At 35.8% G+C, this 12,340-nt stretch overlaps 1 protein-coding gene across 1 annotated transcript; it reads right to left on the bottom strand.

Annotated features, from left to right (window-relative positions):
* Positions 1–5,514: 5,514 nt before the first annotated feature.
* On the bottom strand, positions 5,515–6,777 carry LOC121764831 (WRKY transcription factor 22-like). Its single transcript, XM_042160860.1, has 3 exons — positions 6,274–6,777; positions 6,080–6,190; positions 5,515–5,972 (listed from the first exon to the last, which is right to left on the bottom strand). Exons 1-3 carry the CDS (start codon positions 6,621–6,623, stop codon positions 5,708–5,710), a joined length of 726 nt encoding a protein of 241 aa, XP_042016794.1. The 5' UTR covers positions 6,624–6,777; the 3' UTR covers positions 5,515–5,707.
* Between the last annotated feature and the right edge of the window lie 5,563 nt (positions 6,778–12,340).

Here is a 12,340-nt window from a genome sequence, read left to right on the forward strand (position 1 = left end):
GTTTCATATCACAAGGAATAGTATAAGTTATTGGCATTTTTATGTTGATATATTGCATTATTTTTATGGTGAAAGGGGTAACATGTTTCAGTTTGTTTCCTTTTTAAATGAAAATGGGACTCTTTAATAATCAAATTGGGGAATAATTAGCAAAGCGTAGACTAATGATTTCTAAATCCACATTTAATACAATATTAATTAATTAATTAATTAGGGTGGTAGAAAAACAAGGACAGACCAATAGGGTCCATGGGTTCATAAATATTTGTATGCATATGCTAGATTTTATTGTCTTTCCTTGGCTATAGATTAGGGCAGGACAATTACTAATTAAGAATCTAAGATTTGATGTTTCATGTGAATCTCAAATTAGCTAGCCATGAATGTGACTTTGGGGGACCAACCCCTCCATTACATCCGACTTGTCCTAGCTATATGATATTACGTCCTTTTCTCACACACGGTGGCCTTTCCTTATGTCGCCTTCGCCTTGGGCTTGATCATGGCCGTGTTTTGGTCATTGGACGATCTCAACTCTGGTCTCGCAGTCTTTAAACACGTCTATCGGAGCCCTTGTGGAATGGAACTGATCATTTGTTAGTGTTACCTAATTATTTTTGGCAATGGTGCACCTTCTCTCAAGTTATAGGAACTTGAAGGCTCACCGCAACTTAGTTCGTAAGATGATTCACTTCAGCTGCTCTTCCATTGCGAATTGATGTGGTTGTAGATGACCCAAAATAAATAAAAAAAAAAATTACGTATACGATTACATATTTTGATTGAATGGACTGTGCCTAGTCCCAGTAAATTGGTTCACAACTAATTATTTGGTTTGGATAGGCAATCATGTTGATTATTTTGGGTGTAGGATGGTCTATAACTCTAGAAAATAGGTAATTCTCTTCATCGCCAGTAAACTTCAAAATTTATGAAGAAAATCGAAGAAAATATAATGAATAAAAATGAACGACTGCGGGAAATATTAGGGTTATCTGCTAAACCTTGAAGTGAAGATTCATATTTATAGAAAGAGCTGAGCAAGATTAATATACTAGATTATTGGGCCGGGCCAAAAACATCGACGGGGCCGGTTTACATATAATGAATAGTCCAGGCCTTTTATAAATGGGTTTGGTCATAATTGCCTGCTCACTCATCATTTTGGACATTTCGGTATGCTATCTCATATTCAAATTGGGGGAAATTCCATACTGGAAAAAATTAGTTATATTTAATTTATTTATAATATAATAAATACATGAATAATGGATTGTGATTGTTGTTTCGTAAATAAATGATAAAATTGATAAATATATGCTGACTCTACTAAAGAATGAATAAGTAACTGTTGTAAATTTACAGGTGCTTTTAGAAAGTGCTCAGAGCATCGTTAACGCAGCGGGCCGGACCGTTGTTGGATCCCAGCTGCGTCACGACGCGTTGGAGGAGAGCAATTTCCGGCCTGGGCCGGTCCCGGGGACGCAGTTGCGGCCACGGGCTGCTCCTAGGGCCCGTCCTGACCGCGCATTAATCGTGCCCAATGCCCGTGCCCGTGCCGCACGCCCAGCGTCCCGGCCCGGCGTTGGATGTCTTCCGGGCCGGTCCCCAAGTCCTCAACATTTATTTATTTTATTTTATTCATTTTATTGCCTATATATACTTCATTTGTGCATCATTTTTCCACTCTTTGCCCATTTCAATCCTCTTGTATTACAATATTTACGGTTTCTATGGAGTGGTTTAACAGCGACGAACGTCAGATGAACGAGTTCGTCAACGCCAACAATTGGTACGTGACGCTGACGCCCAACCCGGATGCGACGCCTAGTCCGGGGGTGGCTACCAACATGGAAGTAGCATCATCAGTTAGAACTGATGATTACGAAATTAGTGATATGGAGTCTGCTGAACGGAGGGGCAAGGGCAAGGTTGCGGATGATGAAGGGCCGAAGAAGTATAGTCCACAGGAGACGTTGTGGCTGGCCAAGAACTTGATCGACGTCTCCTAGGAGATCATCGGCAACCATCAGAGCGGCAAAGTGTTCAGCCAGCGGATTGCGGAGAAGTACAACGCTAGTCGTCCTAGAGGGGCGTTCGAGCGTAGCTACGTGAAGTTACGCAAGCATTGGGGTTGGGTCCAGAAGGAGATGAACAAGTGGAATGGCAAGTGGACCAACGTACTCCGGATGTGGTCGAGCGGGCACAGCGAGATGGACCTCTTAGAGAATGCAGGGCGGAGTTCTTCTCTGACGGGAAGAAGCATTTCAAGTACTTCAATGTTTGGAAGATTGTCGAGAAGAGCCCGAAGTACACCGTGGGGCAGAACCGGAGCCAAGTGGGGCGCTGAAGAGAACCAAAGTTCCCGCCGCTGGAAACTACTCTTCGAGCGAAGGAGGTCCGGCAATCGACTTCAACGTGACAGACGATGACGTCTTCCTCTCATCCCCTAGCACTCAAAGCCGTATGATGGGAACAAAGACGACAAAGAGGAAAGCAAAGGGGAAGGCAACTGCGAGCTTCTCCGCTATGCCGCCGCCCAATCCTTCTCTGGATAAGATATCCGACTCTATGTCGGGAATGAGTATTAGCTGGAGGATGAGCCAGCAGGCGGAGTTGACATCGAGGGATACCTCGACAATGTCAGAGTTCGATCTCGAGTTGCAGCATGAGATGATTGCCTACCTTTGTGGACAAATGAAGAAGTAGTTTTTTCATTTTTTATGACTTGTATTTTTATTTTCTAGGTTTGTAATTTTCTTTTTCTAGGATTTTTAATTTTCTTTTTTTAGGAATTGTAATTTTCTTTTTTTTTCGACTGAACAATGAATTTTCCCGGTTTGAATTGTTCAACATATTCTATTTTACTAGTAAAATAGGTTGAAGTTGTGAATAGTGCAATTTAATAGTTATGGCTCGGGAAGGGGCCTGCAAGGTTTAGAGCAATTGTAACATGTAACTTAAATTTAGGAGAATGATGACGTGAATGAGACTTAGGACCTGAAATGGAGATGAGGTTAATGATGCTCTCAGAATGCAAATACGAGAAATATCTATTGAAAAATCCAGGTGGGGTAATAAGTTAGATTTCTTTCTAATTTCATTCACAAAGTAATCACATAGTGTCATTTCTCTCACATAAATATTAATTTTAAAATTTCATACGAGAAATATCTATTGAAAAACCAGGTGGGGTAATAAGTTAGATTTCTTTCCAATTTCATTCACAAAGTAATCACATAGTGTCATTTCTCTCACATAAATATTAATTTTAAAATTTCATTACATTACTCATGTAAATTAATATAGTGCATAGTTAACTTTTAGTTATGTAGTAAAAATTGTATAATAAATATACATAAAAAAATAGTACTAGCTAGTATGCATATGAATCTCGGGTATTGATCTAGTTTTTGGCTAGCTATACGTAGAAAAAGACTTGCAAGATAAATCTTAAACAGATGACCGAATAAATTTTTATTTGTAGAGTAAAATAGAATAGATACAATCCATGTTTCTTGATAAATTAGAATATTAAGTCCATGGAGTATTAGTGTATGAGTTGCAAAAAGTCAGTAATGCTGATATAGAGCAAAAAAAGTTACTGACTTAATGTAATGACATAACTGACTTACAACAAATAGAAAAAACAGACATACATCAGCATAACCACTATATTGGCAGAAAAAACGGAACTCATAACGAATACTCCACTTACTAAGTAGTAAAAGGATCTCCTAGGCACCCGCAACGCGTTAAGTGGGTGTCCCGTGCCCCGTCACGGAGTGACGAGACGGCGGCGCGATGTGTTGCGGTGCCCCGTATCGTCCCCATCCCGTCCCGAGTGTCGTCCCTGCAAGACGCGTAACGCGACGTTTCGCCACGCACCGAGGCGACGTGGCGAGCTCCCAGGCCATGCGTGACTCCCACTCGCTGGCCCGCTAGTGGGATTCGTCACGCTGATGCAATAATTCATTTTTTTTAATTCAAACTAAAATATATAAAAAAATTGTAAAATCCAAACGGTAATGTTACCGTTTTATAGCCGTTTTTCAATTTTTTTTATTTTACTCTATAAATACTCCTATTTCATACTAATTTCACACACAAATACACATCTATTCCTCTCAAATCCTCTCTATTTCCACTCCAATTTTCATCTCAAACCATCTCAGTTTTTCTTCTCCCAAATTTAATCAAACTAATGGATCCTTTTGAGCAAATGCGTCAAATAATGGAGCAATCACTTGAAGAAGATCGACGTCGGGAGGCGGAGGAAGCCGCGCCGCCCCAACGACGCTCCCGGACGTACATCCATCGCCAACAACCGCCTTTACAAAATGGAGTACTATCTCACCGACGGCATCTACCCGAAATGGCCAACCTTCGTGAAAACGTGCAGCAGGTCTGTGAACCCAAAGCAGACTCTTTTTGAGCAGAAGCAGGAGACTGCTCGCAAAGATGTGGAGAGGGCGTTCGGGGTTCTCCAAGCGCGCTTCAACATCATCAAAGCCCCGGCTTGTTCGTGGTTCATGGAGAGCATGGTCGACATCATGTATATGTGCATAATCTTGCACAATATGATTGTCCAAGACGAAGGACCCGAGACAGGAAATTTGTACGACCCCGAATCCCCCGGAAGCTCAACCGCAAGTAGTCCGCCGCGAAGTGGAACGCATCCGTCTATACAAGAACGGTTGTCTATTCGGGCAAGGACATGCGACTCTAGCGCCCATGCCCAACTCCAAGAGGATCTAATTGAGCACATTTGAGAAAACTTTGGCGGAGGAAATTTAATTATGTAGTTTTAATTTTTTTAGGATTTTTATTTATGTTTTTTTTTTATGAATTTTATGTAGTAATTGTATTTTATTTTTAATGAAGTGTGTTTTTTATTAATTGAATTTGTTGAGGAAAAAATAAAAAAAAATGAAATTGAATGAATAGTAATTTAAGGGACGGTTAAGAGACGGTTAAGGGACGGAGCGTTGCAGGTTCCGTCCCTTAGTTAAGGGATAGAGTAAAAAAAAGTATAGTGGGGCCCGCAAATAGTGTTTTAAGGGACGGTTAAGGAATGCTATAGTGACAGCGTTGTGGATAGTTTTACGACACTAAGAGTATATCCAAGTTACGAAAAAAAGACAAAGATGCACTCGAAACCTACCATTTTAACATTGAAAATTTTGACCAAATTACGACCCTTTTTTTCCACCACATATCTATATTAGCCATAGACACCTAAATCATTGCATATCCATACTAATAAGGATTGTCATTTCAAACATGTAGATGCGTGGATTCCATCAAAATCTACTCATGAATCTATAGTGGATCATCCAATGTATAAAAAATCTATGGTTCAAATTCATACAAATGAAGCACACAAAAGCCTATTAAGTCGATTTTTGATATTTCAACAAGCAAATAATGGAGAATTTTATAAGGATAAAAGATTTATAATTGATGACCATTTTTCTTAATAAACATCAACTATGAATCTATCATCCTATACAACGAACACCTCAAAAAAGAAATCGAATCTACTCTCCTTTTCCTCTAGAAACCCTCTTTATCATACCCAAATTTAAATCTAATTTAATTCTTTTAACGAAAAAAAAAGAAAGAAAAGGATGCTGTGATCTAGTAGATTCTCAACGGATAAAAGTGATGGTGAAGAAAAGCATCATTTCATTTCATTTCATTTCATTCATTCCTCGTCCGCCATCTCCGCCGCCACGTCGGAGAAATCCTCCAATCCGGCGAACAAATCATCTTCCTCCACCTCGGCTTGAGATTCCTCCGCCGTCTTCCTAGGTGCGCGGGTGGTTCCAGCGAGCGAGTTCCGGTGAGTTGGAGGGGCATGGTTGTGGTCGCCGGTGAAGGTGAGGATGAACATAGTCGGGTCGGCTTTGTTCCGCTCCACTTGCTTCCTCGCATTGCACCATTTCAACGTGCTGCATCTGTAGTAACCCCTAATTTTAAAAAAAAAAATTTAAAGTTTAGCTCAGTTGCTAAGACGCTTATAAAATTAATTAAATAAAATCACAAAATTGAGAAAATTAATGGAAATTGTTTAAACCGTGGATACGGGGAGCCCTTGATGGGCTTCGAGCCGTATTTCCGCCACGACCACTGGTCGGAAGAGATGCCGTCTGCCGGGACATGGCACACGTTCCTGGAGTGATGCTTTCTGCAAAAAAAATCATAAAATTGGGAAATGGATCTATAAGTGGAAAGAGCAAGAATGGGAATTTCATTTTCATTTTCACAGACCTTTTTTTGGTCTTCAGTGGGGAGGGTTTCGGGGCGCTGACGATGGTAAAAGGCTGCTGATTTTGGGGGGAAAATTGCTTGATTTCTTGATCCGCGGGCGATGGATCTTGCAAAACGGAAAGGGGGGAAATGGGGAGGTTGATTTGTTGGATTTGTTGCTTGGAGAAGAAGGGTTTCCAGAGCTCATGCAAATCTTCTTCCAAGCTGATTTTTCTTGGTTCAAAGGTGCAATCTTTTTCAATTGAGGTGGGGATTTGCGCCGCCGCGAAGGCGTCGGCGGCAGGGGTGGGAGTGAAGGAGGAGGAGCAGCTTCGGACGACGGCGTTGAGATCCCAGTTGTCATCATCCATGGTTGCAGAGAGAATTGAAAATGGAGGCGCTGACTTAGTTTGGGAGTGAAGAGAGAGGGAGGGGAGTGAGGTCTTTTATAGGGGGAGAAATGGAGTATGGGTATAATGCTTTTTTGTGACTGGAAATCATAAAGAGGGGAAAGGGAGGATTTTGCTGGCGATTCTCTCATTTCTCATGTGTTGGGATGAGAAAATGTGGTGGAAATTTTTGATTTTTTTGATTAAGTAGAGATAATTTGAGGTTGACTTTCGAAATGTCAAAGGGAAGTTACAACCCATATGTGTACGCGGTTTTAGTGTTTGGTGAAGTGGGGCTGCAGACAAAAAGATACTGAGGCAAAGCCACGTAGGACTAGTGTCTCCACACTCTACACTCAAATTCCTGTTTTTTGGTGAGACGAATCTCGGTAGTAAAGATGTTTCCCTTGTCTAAGTTCCGACTCGTCGTGTAATGAAAGAATGATGATTGATCGTTTTTGGTAAAAGAGAAAAAACATAACTTTATTCGTTACGTTGTTCGAATATAACTTTGTCCGATAGTTGTTCGATACATAATTAGTTTGAGATTTTTTTTTTCATCGAAAAAGTTAAAACACGTAATACAAGAATAAATTTGTAGTTTTGTCCGATTATTAAGTTTTCGTTGTCGACGTGTCGAATCATTGTATAATAAAGAACCATGATTGATTTTTTACAAAAGAGAAAAACATTCCTTTTGCCGTTTCGTTATTCGAAATAAATAGCCCGGTCCTACAATTGTTCGATATTTGATTAGTTTGTGATTTTTTCATCGAAAAAGGTCAAAACGCGTAAAACAAAACTAAATTTATGGTTTTGTCCAATTATTAAGTTTCCACTGTCGGTGTTTCGAATCGTCGTATATTAATGAACCATGATTGATTTTGTACGGAAAGATAAAAACATTCCTTTTTCCGTTTGGTTATTTGAAATAAATAATTTTGTCCTACAATTGTTCGATATTGGATTAGTCTGAGATTTTTTTGTCGAAAAAGGTCAAGCCACATATAACAAGAATAGTTTATAGTGTTGTCTGATATCGGACTGTATTTACTCAAACGACCAACATTCGTAAAACTCAATCTTACGTGTAGTGTTCGGTTTAATGAATTAGTTGTATGTTATAAAGATTATTCGGAATTCGGAATCTTACTTATAGTATTCCGGAACAAATTAAACACCAACATTTGAACACCCTACTCTATAATATTACTCCTTATATCCCATAAAAATGTATCAATTTTAAATGACATGAGAATTAATACACAATTGATAAAGTAAAAATGAGAAGAACAGTAGTTAAAGTAGTGTTAGTTGATAGTGAGACTCACATTATTATTATTATTAGTGTTTAATTGGTGGGCCCTAGTAATATAATTGGTGTTTAATGAGTTAAGACTTAAGGACAACTTCCCATTTCATAAATGGAAATGCTCATATTTTTGTAGGACAAACGAAATGGAAAATGCACATATTTTTTTGAAATGAAAGAAGTATAATATTATAATTTTTTATTTTATTTTATTTATGTTAATTAATTTATTGAATAAATAGGAGTAGGAATCTGATAAGCAAAATAATGTCCGGTAAATGAAAAATAATCAATAGTCCAATATGTAACAATATGTGTTGTATTTGTAATTAATATAATTACACTTTTTATTCACAAAAAAATTATCTTTTTTTGTGCGTTCATCGAAATAGTGCCCTATATATTTATGAAAACTCTCTCACAATATAACACTTCATTACCTAATTCATACATCAATTTATCTACATTTTGTACTTATGTGACTCCTCATTATATTCAAGCACTTTTTCTTTTTTTCCTGTCATATCTCAACCATGTTTTCTATTCTTTCGCATATCTTGAGTTATCTGTTATCAATCTAGTAGTATATCGGAGTGGTATTTTTTGTGGATTTATACTAAATTAAATGTTATTTTTTGTTTAACCCTCGAAAAATCTCGAATGTTTTATATGTTTTCCATTTAATTGGCACCAACTGATTTAATATATCTTTACTTTAGTTTGGGCAATTTTGTATATTTTTATTAAATAGGATATTTTTCAATGATAATTCATGAAACAAAACACTTTTACTCATTAACACCTTATTATATGGAGTACTATTTTTCAATGATAATTTATCAGTGTATAACGACTTAGAAAAAGCGATGAAGCTAGAATTAATATATACTATTCACAATCATAGATCTTAATAATTGAAGTTCTGATCTTATAAGATACATTTTGAAGTTATCATTCTAATGCTGAAAGTGAAATGAAAACTTATTTAAGCTAGATTTAGTTGATACAAAGTACAAATTCACGTAAACTAGCCGATAAGTCACATCCATTAATCTACTCAAAATCAATAATATTTTGGTGGGACAATCATAGTAGTTTAATAGTAATTTTTTATGGATAATTTCATAAACTATTAATGTGGATAAGTAGTGGGACGCCATTGTATATTTTTTTTCTTTGTAATTTTTGTTTTAGTGGAAATGTTAAAAGGTGGTGATAGTCGCCTGTGTATCCTATTTGTATATAATAAGGTTCAATTTTTTTATTTTTTATTTATAACATGTGACATCGAGGTACATGACTTGAAATTTTATATACCGCTGTACTCCTTCCTTTGCTAAAATCTATCACATTTTGTTATTTTAGACTAATCATCTTTATAAGATATTTTTAAATTTTTTTAATATATAGACTTCATATTCTACTAATTCATTATTCTCATATTCTAATTAATGTCTAAAAGGTGAGATTCATACTATACTAGTTTTTTTATTCATTCTTTTATAGAGTTTAAATTTTTTTATCAAATCATACATAATTTAATCGAATAACTAAAAATTATCAAATTATAATATAAATAATTTGTTTTAAAAATTATGAGATTTACTAGATTTTGACCATAATTTAAACTTAAAGTTTTTATGGCAGTTTGCCATTGATGTAAATATAATTTGCCAGTATTGATTCACAGTTATCGGCCATGAAATGCACACGTATCTCACGCGCATCCATAATGTGAAAAACACCAGAATTCAATTAATCACATAGTAAAAGTAAAAGTCCATCTTAATTTAATTGTGCCCATAGTTATTTGTTGCCAGTATAGTAGTATAGCAGTTTATGCATTTTTTCCTGAAAGAAAAAATATATTAATTGCTTAATGAAATTAAAGTGTGCAATCTCCCCAAGTTAATCCCAAAAACTCTTCATTTATATTAACCAACATGTAAATAAGGAAAAAATTATTTGAAGTGTATGTTTTGATTATAGTTTTAAATTGTGGTGAAATAATGAAAGAATGAATTTGCCAATTTATATGTGTTATTTATTGTAAATTTGAATATACTGCACTTATTTGTTTTTTAAAGAAAGAAACTTAATTCAAAGCGGCATGCATTAAGCATATACTATATGCAAATAAATTAATAGTAGTTGGGCAGAATATATGAGGAGTAGTGAAACAATAACTCAAGGCCCATAAATTCAAATCAACCCATTTATTAACAAGATAGGCCCAAGCCCATATCCATGGATTTAGAATATTGTTTATCCATTATAAGAGCATCCACATCCGTGCTCTTGCCAACGAGCACGGATATGAGCCCGGACCCACTTTTACTCCCTGCTCTAAGGCAAGAGCACAACACACACATCCGTGCTCTTCCGCAAGGACAAACTCAAGGGTCCCACCATTCTATTATTCAATTTAAATAAAAACATTTCCACAATATTAAAATACATTAAAAATAACCGGAATAATATTACAAATTACAAAAAAAATAAAAATTACATAATTAAAATCCTAAAAATAAAAATTTTCATAATTAAAGTCTTAAAAATTAAAAATTACATAATTTAAATCCAAAAAATTAAAAATTACATAATTAAATTCATAAAATTAAAAAACCCACTACTCGTGGCCGAATTTCGCTCAAATGTGTTTGATTAGGTCTTCTTGTAGCTCAACGTGGGTTCGGGTATCGCGCATTGTGTGCCTTGTTTCGATCTAGTTGGTTGAGGAGGAGGGGTGGGGGTATTTGCTGCGACATATGCTTCATAGGCGGCACGATGTTGTTCTTAGTATTCTTGTTCTTCGCGCTCCGTTTCCGCAATGAGATGGGTGAAATCCATTTGAGGATTTGAGTGAGAGAGGAAGATGCAGATATAAGTTGTATGAAAAAATATGAATGAGAGATGAAAGAGGGATGATTTGACGTGAAAAATGGATGATGAATGTATGTATTTATAGATGATTTTTGGGATAATAAAAATTTAAAAAATAAAAAAATCCAAAAAAACGGTAAAAAAACGGCCAGATTTTTGGGATTTTGAAAATATATAGTATTTTTTAATTTTTGGTATTATTTTCAATTTTTTTAAAAAAAATTGAATTTCCAACAGAAATGTTGTTGGCCAATCAGAACGCGTCACGTCAGATGTTCGCTGGCACAGGCGTGCTCGATGCATCGAGCAGCGTCGCGCCAGCGGCAAGAGCGCAGCGGCGGACAGCAGTGCCGTGCCACTGGCACGGACGGACGGACATCGTCCTACTTACCGCTGCAGATGCTCTAATCACTCTTGATTGATAAACGCACCATAATTTTATCACGTTTATGTTCTTATCGGATCAAATCAATAAAAATACAATAATTTTAAATTAGATTTGATGAGATTAGTTTAATGTGGATCATGTTAAGGTTTATATATACCAAGTTAGTACTACTACTATTTCGAAATTGATAATTTTTTGAATATATTAAATCCTGATTTAGAGTCCTATAACAAACAAGAAGCTTAAGCCCCTATTAAATAAAGATAATACGGAATAATTTTTACAATTTATTTACCATAGTTGAATTTGGATATTTTATGTGAATTGTTATAGGAAAGTCTGTACTCTTTATCATCATTCTCACAATGATATAATGTACAATTATTATCCTAAAATTGAGCAATTCCTATCAAAACAATTTTTTGTATTCATCCGGTGGTTGTCATGATAATGTGGCACACGTAATTCAACCATGCATGTCTCTCTTTATTTGGATTTACTGCCTTCGAAGTGAATCTAATGTCATTTTCACTTTATTGGAAATTTCATTTCAAAATACAAATGTCATATTCTAATTATCAACTTGATTGAACAATGACTGCCTAAAATCTCACAACCAAATAATTAATTTTCCCTTTGGTATGACCTACTTAACCGACCATCTGCGAACTCCACGCTAATTACTTTATGTTTGAGGATAGGAAGAGACGATGTATTCAATTTTTATACTTATATATTTAAAGAGCTTTTATTTTATTAATTTAATCGTAACCTATTATGTCCTTTTAATTATTTGTAGTAGGAGTTCATCTCTTAACCCCATCAAATGTTCTAATCTAATGTTTACAATTACACATATTTTAATATAATTTTTATTATATTTAATAAACACTACTTTTCACTTTTTTTTTGTTCATAGAACAAATTTGAAATCTTGGAAACCATGACCTTTACAATCTGTTATTTACAAAATAAAGCTGATGTAGCTAGATATAAATGTAAAAATTTGGCAACCACATTATTTAGCCTTTTTTTCCTAATCGATTTGTCATATCATCAATGAGACGTCACCACCCATTTCTCTATAAAATTTTGTCTGCATCAAAAAATATAACA

This window comes from Salvia splendens, chromosome 14 (assembly GCF_004379255.2).
Source record: "Salvia splendens isolate huo1 chromosome 14, SspV2, whole genome shotgun sequence".
In the NCBI taxonomy this organism is placed as follows: Eukaryota; Viridiplantae; Streptophyta; class Magnoliopsida; order Lamiales; family Lamiaceae; genus Salvia; species Salvia splendens.

Bases quoted from the DNA above. Each gene is read 5' to 3' on its own strand.
- LOC121764831 (XM_042160860.1), bottom strand. From the start codon at position 6,623: ATGGATGATGACAACTGGGATCTCAACGCCGTCGTCCGAAGCTGCTCC. The intron at 6,191-6,273 runs GTCTGTGAAAAT...TTTTTTTTGCAG, and splicing joins CCACTGAAGACCAAAAAAAG to AAAGCATCACTCCAGGAACG. The intron at 5,973-6,079 runs GTTTAAACAATT...TTTTAAAATTAG, and splicing joins AAGGGCTCCCCGTATCCACG to GGGTTACTACAGATGCAGCA.